This window comes from Homalodisca vitripennis, chromosome 3 (genome assembly GCF_021130785.1).
Source record: "Homalodisca vitripennis isolate AUS2020 chromosome 3, UT_GWSS_2.1, whole genome shotgun sequence".
NCBI lineage: Eukaryota > Metazoa > Arthropoda > Insecta > Hemiptera > Cicadellidae > Homalodisca > Homalodisca vitripennis.
This window is the reverse complement of record NC_060209.1, coordinates 91793769-91817980: the sequence shown is the minus strand read 5'-3', so window position 1 is coordinate 91817980 and position 24212 is coordinate 91793769. Positions and strand designations below refer to the sequence as shown.

General features: G+C 32.7%; 1 protein-coding gene across 1 annotated transcript; it reads left to right on the top strand.

Annotated features, from left to right (window-relative positions):
• The first annotated feature begins 13389 nt into the window (after positions 1–13389).
• Positions 13390–13977, top strand: LOC124358285. The gene has a single exon (XM_046810581.1). It carries the CDS (start codon positions 13390–13392, stop codon positions 13975–13977), a length of 588 nt encoding a protein of 195 aa, XP_046666537.1.
• The last annotated feature ends 10235 nt before the right edge of the window (positions 13978–24212 follow it).

Here is a 24212-nt window from a genome sequence, read left to right as displayed (position 1 = left end):
CATAAATATTGTAATTAAAACCGTGGTCACCAGAGCGGCACAGATTGACACAAACGCGGATCGACAGATGAAGGTATCGATTGAGACCTCAGCGGTCTGGGTGTACCAAGCAATCGGTGAAAGTATAATTTTATTCTAAATTGACTTTTTTCATGAGTAATTTTTGTAATTTTGAAATTAGAGATGAAAAATTGCTGGAAGATTTAAGAAATAAATGGAATAATGTGAGGAGTACAGAATCGAAAAAAATACAAAAATTAATATAGAAACTACACAGTCTTAAATGAAAAAAATTCACCAATATAAACTTAAAAAGACGTGGTATTGAAGAAAGTTCGTTTGAGAAAAGGAAGTGAAAAGGCTTTTAATGTCTGTTACAGTTTGCTATATATTAACATAAGAATTGTAATATATATATATAGTTCAGGTCTCCATTAGGATATAATATAATATTAGCAATCACGAATTAAGGTTAGCGAATTAAAAATAATCAAACTAGTATAATTTAATTGGAAAAATATTATTTCCTCAGAAAGTAACACAGCATTTTTATATTCAACTTACTTCTTAGCGGATTATGAAAATCTTGTTTATTCAACAAAATGGGCTAGAGATAAAATTTTGTTTTACAACTTGTAAAGAATTAATAACAAATTTATTTTTATACGAAGTACATGTACCGACATATTGTAATGTTGAAAGATAACAACCGTTAAATGTTTCCCAAGTTAGCCTAAGATCTAAAATTGCTATTTAGAAAGTTACGTGTAATCACAGCCATAGGCTGGTCTCATAATACCATCAAAATTTTCCGGTCCACAACTTTCAAAATTTGATCACACAATTAAACGCTTAAATATTTCCTCCTCGCTAGTTTTTCTACTTTGGTCAGCACATGTTAAACATTAACTGAGTGCGAAACATTCTTAGATTTTAATAGTGTGATTAGTGTTTCGATGCTGTGTGAGCGTAAAAAATTAAATGTATCAACATATTTTTGTGAACATTTCTTTTTTTCCATACCATATAATTGTAAATATGAAATCCATAATTTTTATGTTTATATAGTAATACAGTACCTGTTTTTAATTTAGACAAAATGTTGGCAAGTAAAACCACTAAATAACATATTATGCTGTTTGATACGAACTTAAGTTTTTTAACCGATTTTACACCACAGAACCTTTGTAATTATCCAGACTATGTTCTGCGCACAAACAAAGAATATAATGGAACAACCAAACACCTAGTTTAAAGCTTTGCATAAAGATTACCCTTTGATTATGTATGTGCATCCAGAATCATTGTTGCTTTGATATAATTATCAGCTAAACCTTTGATATTATTTATTTATTTTGTCGTGTTTGGATATAACCTGATAGAATTAAGTAAGCATATCATGCTGAAAATCATTTCCCGCCCTGTGTGTGTATAATAAAGACAGTATATGGATAGCCCTGTTATGAATTCCTGGCTAATATAGATATACAGATTGTGGCTTTTAGAATTACTTACCAGTTAATAATAAAAAATTAATGTGTGTTATTTTATAACTGTAAAAATAAAATCTAATTTTTGCCACGTAAACTAATGTGTATGATCTAAATTAAAGAGCTATTAGCAAAGTAATGGAATAAAAATAACATATAATGTTTATATGTTCAAATTAGCAACTTAATCTTAGTACATAATTAAATTCGTGAAAATTTCGACCTTGTTGTGAAGAGCCACCTTCAGTAAACTGACGTTAAACCTAAACTTCACCTTTTAACTGAAAATGGCTCCCCGGAGAGAAGCCCCGATATCTCAATGGCTACGGTGCATGCTAATATAAAATTCACAAAAACAATCTAGTAGTTTTATAATTCAGCAGTATGCTCTACTATAGTGCATAGAGTATGACTTAAAACGAGTTAGCAAGGCGTGTGTTTGAGGTTAGCAGGGAATTTCCATCCCACAGTATCCGATAACTTCCTCTCCACCTAAAATTTGAATACCGCGTATTTAGACCTTCATTCCAAACCAATATCTAATATAAGTAACTCTGATAAATGCTACAACTCTAATTAATAAGTTATGAAATTTTACCGGTAATTAATATTTTTTTACATTACTAAAAATAGCATATTAATCCCTAAAATATACATCCTGTTTTATTATTGTTAATTTCATTTATTAAAATACCACTACTTCAAAACTGTTTATGCAGTCAAATAAAATTATTATCTCTTAAATATTTCTTTGTCTAAATTAATAAGTTTGAAAATTAAACTTGGAGCTATTAAAAAGTTACAGTTTCCAATGCATTAAATTTGCAATATACAAAATTCCAAAAGTTACTAAAAATACCTAATTATTTATAGTTTTCATCGATAAAACTGTTACATAAATATAATTATTACTAAGAAATAAGTTTCAATTATTTGTTTTAAGTTTGGTATTCATATTGGGTCTTAAGTGTTACTTAACGAAACGCGTGACATTAAAAGTTGGTTGTGTACTGAGAAATTGAAATAATCACGAATTAGTTATTTTAAACAAAATAAGTGCAGCGACAATGTTACTATGTGGTAGCTCAATCAATTTGAGCACCAAATAATATGCTAGCTCAATTTGCTTAAATCTAGCACATTAAATCTTATAAGAGACTTCAGACGGAATATACAGAAAATAATTTGAATTGCCATTCATGATATAATAGTAGAAACCTGGAGACGGTTTCGGTTTCCAATTTCAAAGTTTCATCTTTCTAGCACATAAAACTAGAAGCTATAGAAATCTAATAAAATTCTGACGTAAATGACACACATCTTGATATTTAAATGCATGATACTTCAGAGCTCCAGCTCAGTAAGAAAGGATACCATCCGACTTCAGAGATCCTCATCACTGCCTTTTTTCAGAATAGCAAGAACAGAATATTACAGTTTTTCGTAAGTATGCTTTTCATTTTAGAAGCTATTGAAATCTAATAAAATTCTTACGTAAATGACACACATCTTGATGTTCAAATGCTTGATACTTCAGAGGTCCAGCTCAGTAAGAAAGGATACCATCCGACTTCAGAGATCCTCATCACTGCCTTTTTTCAGAATAGCAAGAACTGAATATTACAGTTTTTCATAAGTATGTTTTTCATTTTAAATCATGTTTACTAAGCAATTTTTCACTTTCTGACAATACAGCTTGAACCAAATAGCTATTCAAGTAGGCCGTTTAAATAATTAGAAGAGGTTAAGAGGTTACAGAAACAAGAATATTTTCCAGTAACCGTTATTACTTTGATGTACAAGTACTTGTGACTCAATTACATATATGATAATTGTTTCAGTGATTTAAATTTTCAGCAAAAGGAATTACTTCATAGAAGGTATGTTACTAAACATACAAATTTACGAAGCTATTGCACTCTTATAAATCCATGAACTAACAGACGTTTTAATTAAAACAGTAAAGATCAAACAAAAAGACTGAAATCAAACAAAGTTCGCTAGGCGCGGTTTTATCAAACTGGCAGATTAAATATTTATGCAATCTTTAGGAGAGCTCTTCAATGCCCTTCTCTTTGAAACACACCATAAATGGGTAAACAGTATTTCGCAAAGAACTGTATTACTAATTCTCTTTTAAAAAATATGAAAATATGTTTTATTGACGAGAAAGGAAGCCGACCTATTGAAAGTAGATCAAACATGGGCAAAACAGAACAATTATGTGGTGTGGTTAAAACGATTAAAATATTTATGCCAATATTAATGTACCTACAAAGTCCAAAATTAAATTAAAGAATATATTAGGAAATACCAAGAATAAAATTAATGAAGAAGAAAAATGTGGAATTTATCAAATTAATTGTGACAATTGCGATTTAAAATACATTGGCCAACAAAAAGAAAGTTAAAACAGAGAGCTAAGGAACATAGAGGATGTTTAAAATACCAACAGGAAGAAAGATCAGCCATGGCAAAACATGCACTTCAAACTGGACACTCTTTCAAATGCAAACCTATTAAAAGAAGTACAAAATAAAAAAATTCCTTGATGCATATGAAACAATTTTTATAAAAAAGAACCAAAATAATCTGGTAAACAACGAACCTGGGCCTTTTCAAAATTCACCATTACTTTATTTGATTTAACTAAATATAAACTTTATTTTTATATATACATATAACATACTGTGCTGTCATAGAATATTACCTCTTTGTATTTTTAACGACACATGTTTTTATTTAGTACAAAATTGTTTATGTTACTATTGTTATTATTAATTTTATTCAGTTGTGTGAGTCCGAAGATGTACTCATTGAGTACGAAAGGCCTCACAAAAATAAAAACTTTATATTATTGGAGAGTTTGTTTAAAGTAATATATAATTTCCAATAAGACAAGAGCTTCAAGAACGTATTAAAATATTATTTACTGTATGAAGTACAAAAACTAATTTATCAGAACAACTGAAAACTGAATTAAATTCGATACGTAATACAACAACACAAAATATGTTAAAGGAAAATCAAAACACGAATAATAAACTACATACAATCTCTGTTTTATTGCACTTTTAATACCTAGCACGCTGTCAATAACCATGCCCACTTATTTGCTTATACTTGGCACTGCAATGTTTTCGCCATACGTTAAAACGTTAATAATCTTCAATAATGATGAAGGTTTAATTAAATCATTTATATTCTTGACCAAACATCTAAAATAAAAAGTTATTTCGTTACAACTGCTCACATACATATAATCATAAACTCTATTTGTAGTCATACTTACCTTATTAGTTGAAGAATTGAAAAAAGTTAAAATAGTTGTAGAAGTAGAACGTTAGAGTGCTAACATTCCAAAGAGCGTAAAGGTATTTGTAAAGCTAAGATTTATAGCGTTTAAGTATAATACAGAACTGGTATAAGAAATATACCATGCGTTTAAATCGAATCCATCTATAATCTGTTACTGAATACATTGATATTATCGTTTTAAAGGATTAGTATTTGTATAATCCTATATGGTTAGTATTTTTTTTTGCGTGTTCACTAATTACAACCACTCATGTTAGAACATCCGGAAAGTTCCTCCATAATCTAGTTGTTCATGAAACTCCTTCACCAAAATGATCTCTTCATCAAAACTTTACACATTTATGGTATACATTGCGAGGTTGTGAACAAGATAACACATCATACTGATATTGAAATAATTGTACCCAAACTTCATATGGTGGTTAAGTTTCCCACCAAACTTGGTATGGTGGTTAAAGTTAGTTAAGATATGTAATTCGTATATCTAAGTTCCTGGAACTCGCATGATGTGGCTAAACTTTGGTATATTTTACACGCGTGCATGAAACAACCTGATTTGTAAATTCAAGATTGTGTATAGTTGCATGAACATGATTTCAGTTCCCCACACTCAAGAATATTATATTTTACACATATGGTACATACCCCACATACTGGTCCAATTGAAACATATTGGCATCTTGCCGATAGAAGAACATCTGTTAAATACAATACAATAACTTTCGTTATTGCAGTAAGTTGATACAGGATTACATCTTTTAAATTCACTTTTTCACACATATATGGTCACCACACATTATTTCATTTGAACTTACTTCATCAGACTCAAAAGTTATATTATAAGTTAGGTACTCCAACGATTTTCCATATACTAGTCTTTCCAGTGAACAACATTTAACACACCTTAACTGTGCATTAAATGTCATTACAAGGTCATATGTTTATATTATCTTTTTAAAGCTTTTTTCGCCTACTTGACGCGAACTTCAGTCTATAGTTTCAAAAACTGCACATACTATTTTGCAATAGCATTGACGACGCAACTGACAGGTTTTGAAGGAAATATGATTTGTTCTTAATATAGCACATACCTATTGTGATCTGTGTTCTTTATTTTGCTTTCAATAATTAGTTTTTCTTTGTTTTTATTGAGAGCATATGTTAGAGATAGTGTGCATTTTTTTGATACAATTTTTTTAGGATATCTGACATGTTAAAGGTCTGGTAAACTTTGTTTACTTTAACATAGATTGTATTTGTGTGTTACGTTAGTTATCTACCTGAGAGAGATTTCAGATCGCGAACACAGTGTTACTCATACGTAGCAGTGTTTATTCCTACGTGACTCCATAAACTGTCTTTTGAAATTAAGTTTTATTTACGTAAGTTGTCACCGATAGGAAAACATTCTACCATATAGGCATAAGCGCTAGATTTAAATCTAGAAAACATATATTTTCCAACTGTTTTGTTTCAAGTTAGCTCTCTAGATACACTCCCATCAGCTACAGGCTGAGAGATTTCACGTGGTCTCCTAGATGCGCGAGGGAGAACCGCGGCTGGCAAGCAGAGGGAGTGGGGGAGCCGCCTCACATTTCCCCTCCAATTCACATGACAAGTATGCTACTGCACATCGTCAGGCCGAGGTCACGCGGAATCTTCCGGCCTGTACTTCAATAATACAAATATAGCACTCCCATAAACTTCAAGGAATCTGTTCTCTTTAAAAGAACATCGTTCATCATAACAATTGGATTAATATATTTACTTGTTACTTAGAACAAAACTGAATGCCGGATTTTGCACGCCTTTAAAAATAGTGTTTGAGTGTCCACACCCGTCGTACAAGTCTACATTCTTTTTCAGGCAGATATTGGTTTTTTAAGTTTCCGGATAAGATACCAAGACAGTACCAAACAGTTTTATCATAATTTTTATGGCTTTTGTTGTATACAATAATGTTTACTTTCCCTTTCTTTTAAAATTGGGCGCAATTTGGTAAAGCACAATAGCGTCACTAATTGTAGCCGAAATTGATAATCTTTTTAAATAAATAAATTTAATACTTTGGTTTTTGTAAATTTAATTTAAATAAACCGTCCTTCAGGTAGTAAAATGAACAAAGGAGAAATCGACTTCCACAAATTCACGACTATTTTCCCTTCTGTGCTTATAAAGATGGATCAGATAACGGAATACCCTTCCTAAGTGACAAGAATGGTCGGAGTACCCAACTGGATGTTAGATAAGAACGTTGATAGGCCGAAACCTGATCAGTTTGATTAAACAAGAATTGTAATGGGCTCTTGCAATGGTAACAAATTTTAAGGAGTCAAATTAAATTCATTATACATTTCATTGGTTGAATTTTTATGTGTTCCTCTCTGATTCTTTTCTTGTGCGCAGTAGGAATTATAATACAACCACACAAAAATGGGGCGTGCACAAAGCTACAGCTTATGATTGTAACAAAAGATTTTTCTTTGTTCAGATATTTCAGTCTATTATAATATATTAGATACATTTTTTAAATTTAAAAGCTCATGTTAAGGTTGTGTGAAAGTTCTATAGATTTTAATGATTGGGTTATTATTCAACCTTATTTCTTTCTGAGAACAATAAGAATTCTAAAATTAATAAAAATTACTTATTATGGTTTAATTTTAAATAAAATGCCTCATATTTTTATTAAACAAATCATCAACACCAAATTAAAGTTTAGTTTAAATTAATTTATCGATTTGTGATAATAATACTTACTGTTAATCATAATCATTATTCAACCCTCTTCCTTCTTAGTTTCTATTAATTAATCGTAAGATTTCAGCTTTGGTTCCTTTAGTTTTTGTTGAAATTGAATAAATAAATACATAAAGTTAGAAGTTAAAATGCAACATGAGACAAACATGATTTTAAGCTTGATTAATCTTGAGCCAGTCACGATAAAGATCCGCCCCTTCAAACTGAAATGTTATGTTTATTTTTATCATTTTCGGTTTAGCATTAATTCATTGGACGCAGATTGCTGTCCAAGGCAGGAATTCATGAAAGTAATTGTGTAGGCAATGTTACGACGTGGCATGTACCGTGAACTTAGATGTTAGTTTTAACTTCCAGTTTGAGTGATTATATGAAAATAGGAATTAGAGTTTAAAGTACAAATACTGAAAACTATTGGTGTAACCACTTTTGTAATTTACCCAGGAACCATCGTTTGATTCTTTCTCCATTAACTATCACAAGTCTAACTTCCACTATAATATTATGTTAACTATTAACTAAAATTTTATATTTCAGAATGGGTGGATAAAACATGTTTTATGATTTAGAATAACTTTAAAATGAATTGAATATTCCTACAACCGCAGATTTCACAGAACTCGGTGAAAAAACCGACGACTAATGAATGATTAATGAAAAAATGATTAGTCTTTTTTTAACAACACATTCTCTTAAAAGGTTTGTTGAGCCTATCCTATTAATACAATATAATTCTAATTTACATTATTAAAATCTCGTCCTAAAACTCTGATCTATTAGAATCTATTCTGTGAGATTCATCACTTATCGCTAGGTCGAAAATTTCGAAGAAATAAACTAAAGTTTCTGCTGTCATAGCTATTTTTGAAGTAAGCTAATTATACGTCTCAAATTTAAATATTGTACTGCATAAAATTCATATTTAAAGATTTCGTTTATTTATCAGTGGATAAAATATTACTAATGCCAAATTAACATAGGCTATATAAAATAACTAACGACATAAATAAATATCGTCGTTGACAAACTGGTAGTACGATTTCCATAAATTGAAGAGAACCAAAAATACATTTTTATGCTCTCATATACACTATCATATACATGTGAGAAATGTGGAAGAACTTTTTTAACAACTTAAATGCAAAGTTTATTCACACCGTTTTCACCCATGTATCAGGTTATATTATACTCTGTAAGTTTAGTTCTTTGTTCATAAAAGATATTTTGTTGGGATTAAAGCTTCAAGTAAATTAAGTTTCAATTACTAGTTATTAAATTTAGATTTGTTCAGTGAAATTATGTCCGTCGTATCTGTTTATAATACTGTCATTAGTCAAACAAAAAACTTTTGGACGAAAGACCGTTATCAGCTTAAAAAAAACTTTTACAGCCTTCAAACTGCGTGCTCTCTCAGTTCCTAACTTGGTAGCGCCCTCGTTATCTGCCTACCAAGTGCTATAAATACGTTAATTTCTGAGAAGAGGTGGGCAGATCATGTGGACGCTTCCGAATCAGCAATGGTCCTTACCTTTACAGCTATAAACTGTTTTACTCAGATTGTTTTCTCTGACAACCCCGTGAAACTGATTGCTAGTAGTCGTTTACAGTGCTAGTAGTCAGTTTACAATTATTCAAGCATAACGTATTTAACCAGTTACAATTTAAGATTATATTGAAACGAATGTAGTAAAACTAAAATTTTTGACAATAGCCTATGATGATCATCCCTACACTTTAAGGTCGGGTCGATTACCTTTCTTCCCCTCCCCTTTCCACCACCCACAACCCTCGTGAAGCTCAAGCCACAACAGCTGATGATGATGTTCCCCTCCGACATCTGACTCCGCCCAAGTGATAAAAGTAATCAAGTCTACACCACTAAATTGTAGCCGGACGTTTATTAGATGTTTTATAACCACTTTAACTGGTAATATGGCCATGCATCTAGTTCGTTAACTTGAGTATCGCCATTTCAAATTTCCTCTTTCAAGCTGTTGTTAGAGTTGGTTGTTAAGGTTTAATTCCTGATTTTGATCTTAAAGTAAACAACCATCCCCTTATATTTGTCTAATACTGAAACTAAAATTTTCTGATACAATGCACTATACAATGATATATATATATATATATATGTAATTCAATTTTTATTGAAACTTTTTGTATATATATATTTTCAATTTTATTGAAATTTTATATATATATATATATATATATATATATATATAATAAATATATATGTCTTCGAACACGAAATGGAAATTAACTTAATCATATCCAACATCAGCATTAAATACGTTTTTGAGCTGTATGTATTTATTTCTTTGTTCATATTGGGCTTTTGGTCTATTATTTTTGTATTATATAATTTTCTCATCCAATGTCTATTAAAAACATTTTTTTTTAAACAAGAAAATTAATATAGGAAGAAGTATAACATTTTGTGTGTGAAAGTGTTCTTTTGTTTTTTTTTTTTTTTAACTACAAAACCATAACTGGAAAAAACTAATGGAAAAACAAACATTCACGTATAAAGTAAACATGCTTATGAGTTCCTTGACTACAGAAATACGTGACGTAAAATAATAAATGAAGTTTGTTCCGAAATTCGTTAACAAGGCAACAAACGGAATTTGGACTACTGGGCTACGTACATGCAGAGAAATATTTCATTTTTAATAGGAACAAGACATACAATTTTATTGTTACCACATTCAGACAGCTTGCTTGCATCGAATCAACTGAATCAACAGAAAAGAAACATAATACTCAAACAATGCTTTAACTACTTCACTAGCCTTACATAATGCAATGGAAACAAATAGCACAAAGGAATTTGTAATATGCATTCTCTTTATCTCACAAGTAACCACGAAAAGACTACTTTTGTATTAAACTTTAAGATCCACCCATTGGCTCATACACTGAAACATTCAACGATGCGGAGATGCTTCCAACGATGGGATGTCTTCCAATGACCATCACTTACCTAAGGAATGCTCGAGGTGCTGTTGGACTATGCCGCCTTTGTCACAGGGAAATATCACGGATGACAGTTGGTAGTTAACTTTACTTCCTACATTCAGTTCCTACCAGATCTGAAAACAATCTAAAGAAACAAGTATAATTAAAAGCTTGTATGTAAGTTTTGTTGAAAATATATACACATAATAATACTACATTTCTTAAATTTGAGAGTCACAATATGCTTCCAACGCCACTTACACTCAGGTTTGCTTCAATTAATAGTAAAAATAATGATATAAATTTAAATATCCGTGTTGTTTTACTATAAAACTATTTTTTTATACCCACGGCAATACCGTTTAACTATTGAAATATCTTAAAGTATACTTAATAAGATAGCTCCGTACCATAATATATATTAAAGTATATCAATACCACAAGGTGGGTTAAATAAAAAAATAAAACATTAAATATAAATTGGTAATACAAAGCCCTTACTACCCACTAAATAACTAATAACCACCATATATTATTCAGTAATAACAATAAGAGTAATAATGAAATAAATTATAATATACAATAATAATAAATAATATGATGACAATAGTAAATATATAATAATATAGCAATAGAAATATTAATATAACAATATTACGTTTGTAACGAATAATAATAGTGAATGATGCATTAGAACGTATGTGTGTGTGTGTGTGTGTGTGTGTGTGTGTGTGTGTGTGTGTGTACAATAGAGGGGGTGTGTGTATGTATGCTTCATAAAGATAATATTAATTAGGCAATAATATAAATAACAATATTATTATTGAAGTATAGATTTATGCGCGTGTACGTATATGTCCAAATTTAAGTAATTTTAGAATAAAACATGTATTTAAAATAGCTAATCTTATAAACGCAAAGTACGGGTTACGGATATTTTAAACCATTATTTGAACAAATTTCAGGTCAACAACTGTAATTAAAGTAGAGTTAAAATTTGTTACATGAATTTTATGATGTGTATAAAAATTGTATAATAGTGTAATACGCCATTTTAAATTTGTAAAGAAACATTTTTAATCTTTCTTGTTCAGTCATTTAAAAATAGATGACAGCCACAGTCTCGATTTTTACCAAAAAATTACTCGTATATGCGTTACGACAAGGCATGTTTAATGAAATAAAGTTGGTTTCAAGATGGTCGATTAAGATTCACTACAATGGTATAAGCTACACTATACTTATCAACGGTTTATTAATGACAGTTATTGTTAATACCCATATTTGGTTTATCGTTTACGCTTGAAAAAATATACGAATATAATATACGAAAATATACGATGAAATATTACGAACGTTTTGAGTTCGTAAAAATATAATAAATGTAAGGTTTTATCATTTCTAAAACTATAACCTTTCGATTTTATTATATTTGGTAATTGCAACATAATTACTATTTCATTAATAAATTTTAAACATTTTATTTGCTATCGTCATTTAGTTTATACTCAATATCAAGAATATGAGCATCGGATATCCAAAAGAAAAACCTAAATTCTAAAAGAGTAAAATAAATAGATAAGAAAGTTCAAGATGCAAAATCAAAATTTTTCACCTCATTCTCTCCTCTTTCGGTTTAACTTTGTCCGTAAACACGAGAGATTGCAACGTTGAGTGCTACCATCGACAATGCCATTACAAACATATTAGACGTTTCGGTTTCCGTTCTGGAAATGGATGTATCCGACTGTTTAGTACAGGAAGCCGTGATTTCAGTCCGAAGAACAAACCTTTTTCATCAAAAATAAGAAAAAATTTAAAATTTAAAACAAACTCTTGAGTAATTTTTACAAAAGGAATCTTGGTTTCTTAATCCAATACGGAACTAGAGGCAGTGACAACTTTCGTATCATACAGCAGACACATACTACTTTTGAATTCTTAAAGCTAATCGATAAGCTCTCTGAAGAGATCAGACGTGTCAATGACCCAAACAGTTTAAATCTCAATTAAAACACTTCCTGGTGTCTTGACTGGAATTTACTCTGTTGACGAGTGTACAATGAGCCATCAGTAACAATCAAACATTTTTCTTTACTCCCCTTCTGACATTCAAAGAAAGCGTACTATCTTAACTTGATATTTATTTAATTACTTAACACTAAATTTTATTACTTATCAGTTTCATATAGTTTATATTTAAGTGACCCTTGAAGTGTAATTATTACAAACTGACGGAAAATTTGATCAAATGTTTTACAGTTCAATAGTTTTAAACCATGTTATGGCTGGGATATTTTCAGAGTGGGGTAGCTGCAGATGACAACCAATTTAGGCTAAGAGCTGTTTATCATATTTAACATATTACAAAGGGACAATTAGGTGACAAGCCCGCCATTGTGCGGCGCGGCGTGGCGAGGGGACGAGAGATAGGGAGCTGTCACACACAGATAAGTCACCGCCAGGCGTCAGTGTACCTCACACGAGCAGTGGACTCTCTCGGTAATAATCTGCTCTCTACCGATGTCACTTAATGTTTATGTACTTTGGTACAAAAAATAACAAAAACTCATCTAAACATGGTCTATCCTACACAAATTTTAACCCACCTAACGCAAATATCCTAACTTACCTTATACTTACTTTAAACCCTTGTTATAATATTTTGGAATTGGTTGGTCCGTCACGCACTTGCACCTCTAACCTGCCTTACCGGAGGACCTACCACCCTACGCAAGAGCAAACTCTGTAGCCGCACCGAAATAAGACAGGACGCCAGTCTGAGTTTAATTCCATCTCTGGTTCCCAAATTTCAAGAACCCAACATGTAAAAGACTTGGGTGTTTATTTTCAAAATGACATGGGGTTTTGTATACACTTGAACCACATCTGCAATCGAGCCAACAAAATGTTGGGTTTTATTACAAGGTTCTCCGGAGGCATCAGTAGTCCTGCTGCGCTTTGTTCCCTGTACTCTTCTTTTGTGAGGCAGCTTGTGGAATATGCCAGTCCTGTGTGGTCCCCTTACACAAACGGTGCTAAGATGAGACTGGAGGATCTTCAGCGCCGCTTCGTTCGCTTGGTTGGTGTCCGGCTTGGCTTCAACTACATGGAGGTTCCGGTTCGGGCTTTGTCCTGTGAGCTGAATCTTCCTTCCCTTGCTCTTCGTCGTGATGTCGCTGATGTTGTCCTTCTTCTGAAGATAACCAACGGACTAATACAGTGCCCTGACCTTCTAGCTGAGATCGACTTTAGGGTTCCAACGAACACCAGATCTCGTGATCTCCTGAGTCATAGATATCACCTCACGAACTTTGACTTCAACAGTCCCCTAGCAAGACTTGTCCGCCTGGGGAATCTAGTGGCCGCGGAGTGTGATCCCTTCTTCGATGGAATCCCTCAAATCCGAAGTCGGGCCTTCAGAATTCTAAGCATCAGTGATACTTAATACTTGTCGTTCTTGTGGGTAGTGTCCAGTTCTGTGTATTATTGGTTTAAACCTTGTTAATTATTGTTGTTATTATTTTGTTGAAAGTTTGTTATAGTTGTATGTATGTATATATCATTATACATATATAGTAATAACAGTATAGAAAATATATAATGTTTTTATATATAGTTTATTTTTTTCTCTACTGTTATTACTATGTTGTTAATGATTTTGTTGATTTATTATCATTATAGCTTTATATAGATTTTTTGATGTTATTACCTTTATAGTCTATTTACCAAAGTATTAATAAATTTATAATTATTGTTAATATCTTGTTGAAAGGTTTTTGTTATATATCTTTATGCATATTTCACTCTGTTATCCATCAATTAGTCTATTGCCACGCACTGGTTTTGTTTTCTGATCAATAATTGCTAAACTTGTTCAATTTTTCTTTTTTTTAACTCTATGTTAATTTAATAGTAGATCAAGTAAGCATTGTCTGAGTCTTGAGCCTTATGTTGTTGGTATATTTATGTATGAATTGGCTGCTTGCCGTTAACAAATAAATAAAATCAAATCAAATCAAATTCTTTGAGATCAGAAACACCAACTTGGTGAAAAAATATAACAATGAAAATGTTCTATATATGTTTTAAATTTCCTACGTAGAATTGTTATAAAGTAAGTGGTAGTCGGTATAATACATACGTACAAATTCCCTTTTTTATAATGTTCTTGTAATGTTTTTATTTCTACCATTTATTTATTTAACTACCAATGGAAAACCTGAAAAAGAATTAAGGGATAGAAACAAAATAATACATTAGATTAGTTAGTAAGCAGTTAATTAATGTTTACTACTTAGACGGTACAAGGAAAACAATCTCAGTAAAGAACCATAAATACAGTAATGAATTAATAAATAAAATATTATTACTGAGTACTAATAAACGGAATATTAAATAACTAAATAATTTTCATTGCTAAATTCCCGCTTAAGATTGAAATTTTTCATAACATATTTTGTGTTGACAACCATTTGAATCCATGGCAATCAAAAAGATTTAAATTTTTTCAACGTAACAGAAAAATATAAATTTTTAATTTACGGTGATTATTTACTACTTACAAATCAATTATACGTTTTAGGTAGTTTTCTTAATTTTTAGTTCAAAATTTGCTATAAAATAATTGTTTAAAACCAATTTTTATATATTTTGAGATTTTTTCCAATTTAATTTCTCCCTCTGGTGAAGTCCCCCAACCTATCATGTACCACTGCATCCTGCTGGACAATGTAGTCTACCAGTGGTACTACTGTCCGGCATTTTATAAATGAACGGCATTTTCCGAACGCAAAACTCTTCAGAGACAGCGATGGGAGAGATCTCAGCTACGATCCAATGGTGTCCGAATCCCCAATAAGATAATCTCATGCTCTCCAATAGAATCATTATCTGGTACCCCAAATCTTCTTGACCAGCTTCCTCTGAATCCACCTTTACGGCGGTAACCAAACATACGTTTAGAGAAACCCTATACACCATTGTCTCTCTGCTACAGGTTTACAGATTACAGAAGCCACTCACAACTAGACGTCAAACAATTAGACTTTGTTAAATAAACAATCCGCTCGAGATCTTTTGCTGGGAAAAATAAATGTAGCAACTGGTTTTGCAACTGCGTCTCTTTAGTAAACATACAGGTTGTAAGTCAAATTAATTCAAATAAACGTATTTTTATTTATTTTATTGATTTTTATTGGTTTAAAATTTAAGCCGTTTATTCAAATTTAACTTCGAAAGATAGTAGTTTAAGATCTCTTTCCAAGCGAACAAGTCCACAGCCTATGCGGAAAAAAATGTTATGTATATACCTCTGTTCTAATGTCTCTCTATATTCTTTAGATTATTTTTTTAAACCATAAACTCCGAACTAAACTAGTTAGTAAATCAACTGTTAATCCAGTAACAGCTCAGTATACCCATATATGTCCACATTAGTATATACTTTAACCCTTGTGTGGTACTCAATTCTGGGTTATAAAGGGCCAAATAATTTTTGCTGCAGCGTAAGTCTCTTTTCCTGGTCCAAAATGACATTAAAATTTTGAATGGTTTTAGATTTATATTATCGATAGTTCTTATTGTTTTATTTTAAATATATTAATGGCTTTAATATTCGTAAAAAATACTTGAATATTTGGCTTATTTTATACAGCATACAATTATATTAAACTTTTCAAGTTTAATCAAGTGTATGTTTAAAATGTGTTATTATTTAGTCATATTAGCGATTCACAACACAAAATGCTATAGTATACCTGTAATTTTCTCAGTAGGAAAAAAGTGAGTATTAGAATGAAATGAATAGAAATATGCTATTAATTATATGTTGGACTTATTGAAAGATATGCTGACACGAGTTAATAGCTTTTTTAATGAATTTTTTATATTTAAGTGAGACCTGTGAATTAATTACACGACTGAAAACCAAGATGACTTACAAATCAATGTCTCCAAAGCACAGTGCTATCAATAAAACAGTCCTCGATCGAGCGCAACATAGGAAATAATTGGTAAGATAATGAAGCACTTAATCAGAGCGACGGGAAAATAAAGTCTTCCAAAGGTGGAGTTCCGTTCTTGTTACCGCAAAATAAAACAGTTAATACTAATGAACCAGACAGTCAGCCGCCCTGTTGTTCACTTGCCATAAAAGATTGAATGAATGTCCGAGCATAATTTACAGCAAGCAGTTGATTGGTGGTATCACTGGGCGGGCACAGATGACAGGGCATCAACAACATCATCGCGGTTTTATGTGTCCAACAGAAGTACGGAGTGAGCGATAAAGTGCTTTTAGCTCTTCTGATAGCTGCTGAGGAGCCCAGATGTAAAGATGATAAAGCACATGCGTAGTTTAGTTTTTACTACAACGACCAAATCTATTTTTAATCATTTCAGCAATCCAAAATGGAAGTCACATAACAAAATACGGTGAAATTAAAATGTTTCATGTGTCCCTTTGACATATTCGAGGAAGTTCAAAGTTAAGTGTGTCATTAAGTAAGCTTTCCAGTTTAAATGTTGTAAATAAATAGTCAGAGGATTAATAATCAAGTTAATGTTTATTAATTAGCAAATATATACACATTAAGCACACCGACAAATGTAACACGTGGAAGGACGTACGGAAAAGAATAATAATATTAAACTATATCAGCTATTGTAAAAGTTGGCGCATGCGCACGTTGATTTCTTTGCCGTCGTAGTGTGTGTCTGTGTGAAAACTCCGATACACGCGGGTATTGTCAATTATTTACAACACCCTTCCTCAATATCTGCGTGGATCGGTTACTTCAGACCCAAGGTCCCACAATGTTGTCAGTGTTTGATTGATGGTAGCGATTTCGTGAAAATATCGGCTACCATTTCGTCCGTCGGTATATGTTCCACCTTGACTACTTTCCAAGTCCCATATTCGAGATGTGACTTCACCTCGTCCATGATAGCACGCTTCCACAGCTCAGCGTCATCTCCAGTTAATGCTTTATCTGTTTGCACGTCGGCATTGAACACTAACTCCTCGAAGATGTGCCTATCTTCGTTGTTGCATTACATCAGAATCGCAGGAGTCTTTTGCTCGCGGTGTCTCTTTCCAACTTGCACAAAGGATGATTCTAACGGCCTTTTCAAAACACGACCTTGCTCGTCGTCAATGAATACGTCGTCGTCACCAGTATCCATATCTTTTCCGCGGCCCTGATCCAGTGCTAGAGACACTTTCGGGTCTACGTTACTTTCGTGGACGGCCTCGGCTGCCGGTCCATATCTTAGGCGGTCTGCCGACTCTTTTTCTACTGACGATGAAGATCTCCCCGTTTTCCTGATCGTTGACGATTTCTTTTTCTTCTTCTTCTTCGAATTCAAGTGGGTCCAATTCGACCTTCGCGTAGATTATCTCTGGCTTGTCCTGAATTTTCGATTGTTGATTCTCAAAATATTTATATTTTTTATCGACTCTTCCAGTGGATTAACGTTGGCTCTCGATGACCCATATTCTCGTCAAAAACGTACATCTCGAGTCACGACCGTTTTTCCAGTATCCAGCCGCACTCTGTACGCTTTTGATTCCAGGTCGTATCCTATGAATCTACCTGCAGCAGCTCTCGGGTCCATTTTTCCAAGTCCGACCGTTTTATTTAACACGTACGCTCTCGAACCAAATATACGCATGTGTTTGAGATCCGGCAACTTGCCGTGCGAAATCTCGTACGGGGTTTTTTCCACCGATACATGTACTTGGGACATCGATTCCTGATATAATTCGCCGTCGCAATGGCTTCAGCCCAAAATGATTCTGGCATCCGGTCTCGATCAGCATGCATCTGGCTGTATCCAGCAGCGTTCGGTTCTTCCTCTCCGCTACACCGTTCTGCTCAGGTGTGTACGGCGCTGAAGTCTTCTCTGGATCCCCTCCTGCTTCAGGTACTCGTCGAAATCTCCATTTCGGTATTCCCGACCGTTATCCGAATGTAAAAATTTAATTTTTCGGCAGTTAAATGTCTCAACAAAATTTTTATATTCTTTGAACTTACCGAGAGTACTTCGGATTTCTTCTTCAAGAAATACACCTCGCACCACATACTGTAGTCATCGGCAAACGTCACCATGTACTTCGATCCGCCGTTGGAATTTGCCCTCATTGGCCCGCAAACGTCGGTATGTACAATCTCCAGTGGAACTCTACTCCTGTCAAACCCTTTCTGTGAACGGTCTGGCAGCCTGCTTTACCGCGACAGCAAACGTCGCATACTGTTGCTTTGCCCTTGAACGACAAAAATTTATCCCGGTTGCCAGCTGATCATCAAATAATTTATTGACTGCATCCATGTGTATATGCCCAAGTCTCCTGTGCCAAATTTTCGGTGAAATTTTTGCCCCCTTTCTAAAAGGTTTTTGACTAGACGTGTCCTCAGAATTTGCTTGCGCTCGCGTAACCACCTGCGCATGTTCAGTATTTTTTCTCTTTACAAAGTACAGGTCTCCCACTCTATCGGCGATAATCACGGTTTTGCCATCTGTATTACGTACCTCAGCTAATTTGTCATTGAAGATTACTGTATTACCTTTGTCAGTAATCTTCGATACCGACATCAGATTAGTTCTTAACTCCGGTACATACAGCTCGTGCCATGCAAGTTCGCAGTTGAAAATAACTCCACCACTTACATTTATCTTGGCTACGCCCTTTACATTTGCAATTGTCGATGCTTCTGTTGCTAACTTGAGCACCGAATCGCATTGTCACCGTATCTTCAAGAATATCCTCGTCGCCGCACATGTGAGTTGTGCATCCACTATCCAAACACCACTTGGATTGGCTATGACCTTGAACCTTGTTGACCTCTTCTCGGTTCAGTTCCGAGATGTAAAAATCCTGTGCTACCCTAGCACTTCCTTGTGTTGATCTTCCATCCTCCTTTTCGGGACAATTTTTGGCAAAATGGACAACCTTGCCGCATTTGAAGCATTTTCCCTTGAAATTACCTTTTTCGCCGCCGCCGCCACGTCTACCAAAATTACGTGTTCTGGATCTGGCCATGAATTGCTTTGTCTTCGGCGTCTTGTGAATCGCCTACCCTGGCCAAACATTCATTTAAGATTTTTATCTTGAGCTCTTCGGCTTCGGCAATTGATCACGACTCTCGATTTACGCATCTAAAAATTCTCAAAACTTGGTGGCAAAACCGTGCAGAAGTATCATGGTAGTTAACAGATCTTCATGAATTCTCGATATCCATTTCCGCCAATTTGTCAACTACGTCGAAGAAGTTGTACAGGTACTGGTGTATACTTTCCCCCTCCTTCACCTTTGTACACGAACAGCGACTTCAATAACGTGGCTTTCCTTGCCGGCCCTTTTGATGCGTAGATCGTTTCAAGTTTCAGCCACAGCTCACGAGTTGTCTTACAATTTTTAATATTTTTCAACTCTGATGGCGCCATCGCCAAAATTATGCTTGCCTGAGCTGATTGATCTCCATCTTCCCACTTGACTACAGTGCTTCCATTTTTCAAACACTTTCTGCCGGTTTCTGGAGACTTCCATCGGCATACGGCCATAATTTTCTTCTGAATCAGCAATGCCCGAATCTGAATTTCCATGTGGTCGTAATTGTCCTTCGACAGTGATTGTATATTGCTACTTGTACCAGCCATCCCTTTTAGGTTATACAAACCACTTTTTAACACAACGTGATACACACACTTAATTTCACTTTTACTGACTTTTATTAAACTTTTAATGCCCCAACGCTATCACACAAACGTTTCTGGGCCCATAAACCTGTTGTAAATAAATAGTCAGAGGATTTAATAATCAAGTTAATGTTTATTAATTAGCAAATTATATACCACATTAAGCACACCGACAATGTAACACGTGGAAGACGTACGGAAAGAATAATAATATTTAACTATATCAGCTGTTGTAAAGTTGGCGCATGCGCACGTTGATTTCTTTGCCGTCGTAGTCGTAGTGTGTGTCTGTGTGAAACTCCGATACACGCGGGTATTGTCAATTATTTACAACAAAATAATATGCAAATTGTAATAAAAATGTTACCTGGTTAATTATAAATTTTATTTCTCGAAATCTCTGTAGTACAGCCTAGTCTAGATAGTATACAAATAAAAGTGTACATTTTGATTACGCTAAAATAACAAAAGGTGCTAGGAGCTTAAACAATAGGACTTTTTTCTCTTATCCTAAGTTTATTATCATTAACAGTGCCTTGGAAAAAATATTTTTAGCTCTTATAAGATTTGGCCAAAAATCAGCATATTATAGTGGAAAGGTTTAAAAATATTACTAAGAATCGTGTTTTAGTGCAAAAAGACAGCATTTGTTTATTTTAGAAATTGTAAAAGAATATTTTTAAGTATATTTAATTTTGTCTGAAAATTTATATATTGAGAAATATCTCTTTTAAGGTAGTTTAGAGATAGCAAAAAGGTTTGGCCACATATCCAAACACTGTTACATAGAAATTATTCTTAATACATATTACTTTGTAATCTATCGAATGCTGGCTTACAAACTCTTAAGGTATAAAAGAGGCGAGACCATGTAATGTATAGTTGCTGAATCACCCTGACTAGCTTCATCATTGCATTAACAAACGATAATGTCTATAAATTTACTTAAATTCTTTAAGATTATTAAGATGGCATTAACTTTAAGACGCAATTTTATTCGTTGGTCTGGTTATCATTAGAAATAAAATTATGACTCAATTCGAAGATTAATTACGGTGACATTATTAGAGATAAGCCAGAAAATTAATTATCTACAGCAGTTATTCTGAGTCACCCTTTGCAGAACAGTTGTCTTTGACAGTAGGGGCTGGCCAGGAGGGATGTCGAGGGGGTGTTTTGTTCTTCAATGGGTTGCTTTCTTTTTAGGAGTATTCCCGTTGTAGAAGCTTCCACTTTGGAATCTGCAGTCGACTTTAGCTTTATTCATTTTCTTAAATGTAACAGCATTAAATTACTTTAAACAGTTAACTGTCACAACCGTTGGACTAAATTTGGCACGTAATGATTGTAATACATTTTTCTGTGAAATGTTGAATGCTTTTTCGATGAACGTGAATATTTTTTCCCAAATTGGTTATTTTAGTTTTGGACCCGATATTTTTTTAATGATTTCGTTTTAGGGCTGAACTTATTTCTCTCGGACCACTAATTTCACAAAGGTCTTAGAAATTTTAAACAGTTGAATCAATGATTACATTTATATTTAGACTGCTTACGTAAATAACCTTAAGCAGCTTCAATGTTTTGTTCAAGCTCTGCTAAAATGTATTTTCGAACATCTTAATTTTGTCTCATCGAGCAATATCTTTAAAACTTGAGTTTACTTCGATTCATATTTTTCCATACTTTTTTTCCATTTTACTTTAAAAACTGTAATTCTCAATATATTCATCTAAGATTAAAGTCGGTTTGAATTTAAAAATTGGTTTAAATCTGATATAAGTGTTTTTGTCTAACCGAAATATTTCAAATATATTACTCGAACTCAAAATATAATTAACTAGATTTCTGTAGTAATCAAAGCTACTTAATGACATCTTTTTCTATTAGAGTTGTTCGTAAAATACAAATAAATTGTCATGGGCTGTAAGTTAAGTCATAGAACTGGCTTAAAGATAGACAGTAATATGAAAGAACTAATGCGCATGCGCACCGCAGGCGACAAGATTCAGACATCGGCAACTATTATATGTTTCAATTTAATTTATAGTAATTTATAGTTTAGTTCAGTTGTTCTCAAATCTTTTGTGTTAAATCCCTTAAGATATACTATAGTGGTTTCGGATAGAGGTTATAGAATTCATACAAATCGAAGAAACACGTGTAACATTAGATATTATGTTAAATAACATCAAAGATACGCAATTCACAATTGTGAAATTTCAGTTTCAGAAACTCTGTTTTCGAAGAGCAAATTTTTTCAGGTTGATTTTTTAAACTGGAAAAATGTTAATTTACATAATTTTATTATAAAATAAACCTTTGAATTTTTATCCATTTAAATGTTTCAGAAGAGGAACAAATGTACTTTGATATTTTGATATGAAGAATTGCCAGAAGAAATATTTAATACTAACAAACACGTCTGTGGTGATTTCACGTAAACCCGCCACTTCAGATCGGAGTCAGGTGGGCCAGACATCAGAGAACCCTCTCCTATTAACAAGGGAGGGAAGTTGAGCGCTTTGGATCAAGAAGATTGGAAGCTTTTCAACCCTTAGGCTTCTAAGCGCAGCCTACAGGACATTAGGAACTCTTGTTTTCTTCGTATTAGAGTTTTTTTTAATATGATCACTTTTATCAATTAATTATTTAAGAAATCTCGGCAAATAAATATGTTTCATAACTCTATATTTGTTTTACACGTGTTACTGAATAATTCTTTAGATGAACTGTGCCTCAAGAAATGTTATTGATCGACTGGCCGCTCTCAAGAATACATAGGCCAAACCTAACATACATTGAGGATAAATTTTTATGAACGTTTATAGAAGTAATTTTTGTGATTGAAATTAAATCAGGCTGTTGAAGTTAATAGGAATGTAATGAATTTTAAAACTCCTTTGATAGATATTTGGTATTCAGTTACTTTGGTTATTTAAACACATACGGGACAGAAACAGTTAATTACAATATAGTTGAATCCTATATAATGGGTTCTGTGGTTTAGTGGTAACATGCTCACCCGACATATGTGAGATCCGAATTCGGGCCTTGGTGGAGCAAGTACTTTTTGTGATTCAATCTTTATTTAAATTCAATTCAAGTTAATACAAATCTTATATATATATATATATATATATATATATATATATATAATTGTATATTTTTATTTATGTAATTATTTATATAAATATTTCTATTTATGGCAAAATTAGAAGAAGATAATTTGAATTCTCAATCCTACAAACCTCTTGTATGGTTGAGATTCATTGACGATATTTTTATGATTTGGAATAATAGCTTTGAACATTTAAAAGAATTTTTGGAAAATCTGAACAAATTCTCGATTTTGAAATTTACCTGGAAATTTTCTAAAGAAATCATAACATTCTTGGATGTTGATGTTTTTATTAAATCTGGATTTCTCAAAACAAACATTCATATTAAAGACAGTAACACAATGGATTATCTATATTTCAACAGCTGCCATCCTGTACATGTCAAAAAATCAGTACCAAAGGGGTTGTCATACATAGGGTTGTCAGTACATAGGGCCAAAAAATTATGTACTGATAGTGCAGATTTTCAAAATTATCTAGAAAATTTGGAAATGCATTTGTCAAAAGAAAATATCCTTCAAAATTTATAAATAATCAAATTAAACACTCTAATGTTCATAAAATCCAAAAGAATGATGATGTAAAATTTATAAAAAATATTTTCCTGGTTTATATAAAACAAACAATATTCTAAGAACGGCACACAAAATTCTTGAATCTTCACCAATTACTAAAAACTTATTTTCAAAACCACTTATTATTCTATTTTTCGTAGAAATACTAACCTGAAAAATCTTCTGGTACGGCTCAAATTGCCACCTACTGACATTCAAAATTCAGAAAAGAAGAAAAGTTTTAAGTGTCAACCCTGTAAAGACAAACGATGTAATACTTTCGAAATTATAAAATCGTCCAATGTTTT

What these genes read in the sequence shown, in the direction of transcription:
- LOC124358285 (XM_046810581.1), top strand. Translation starts at nt 13,390, where the DNA reads ATGGGGTTTTGTATACACTTGAACCACATCTGCAATCGAGCCAACAAA.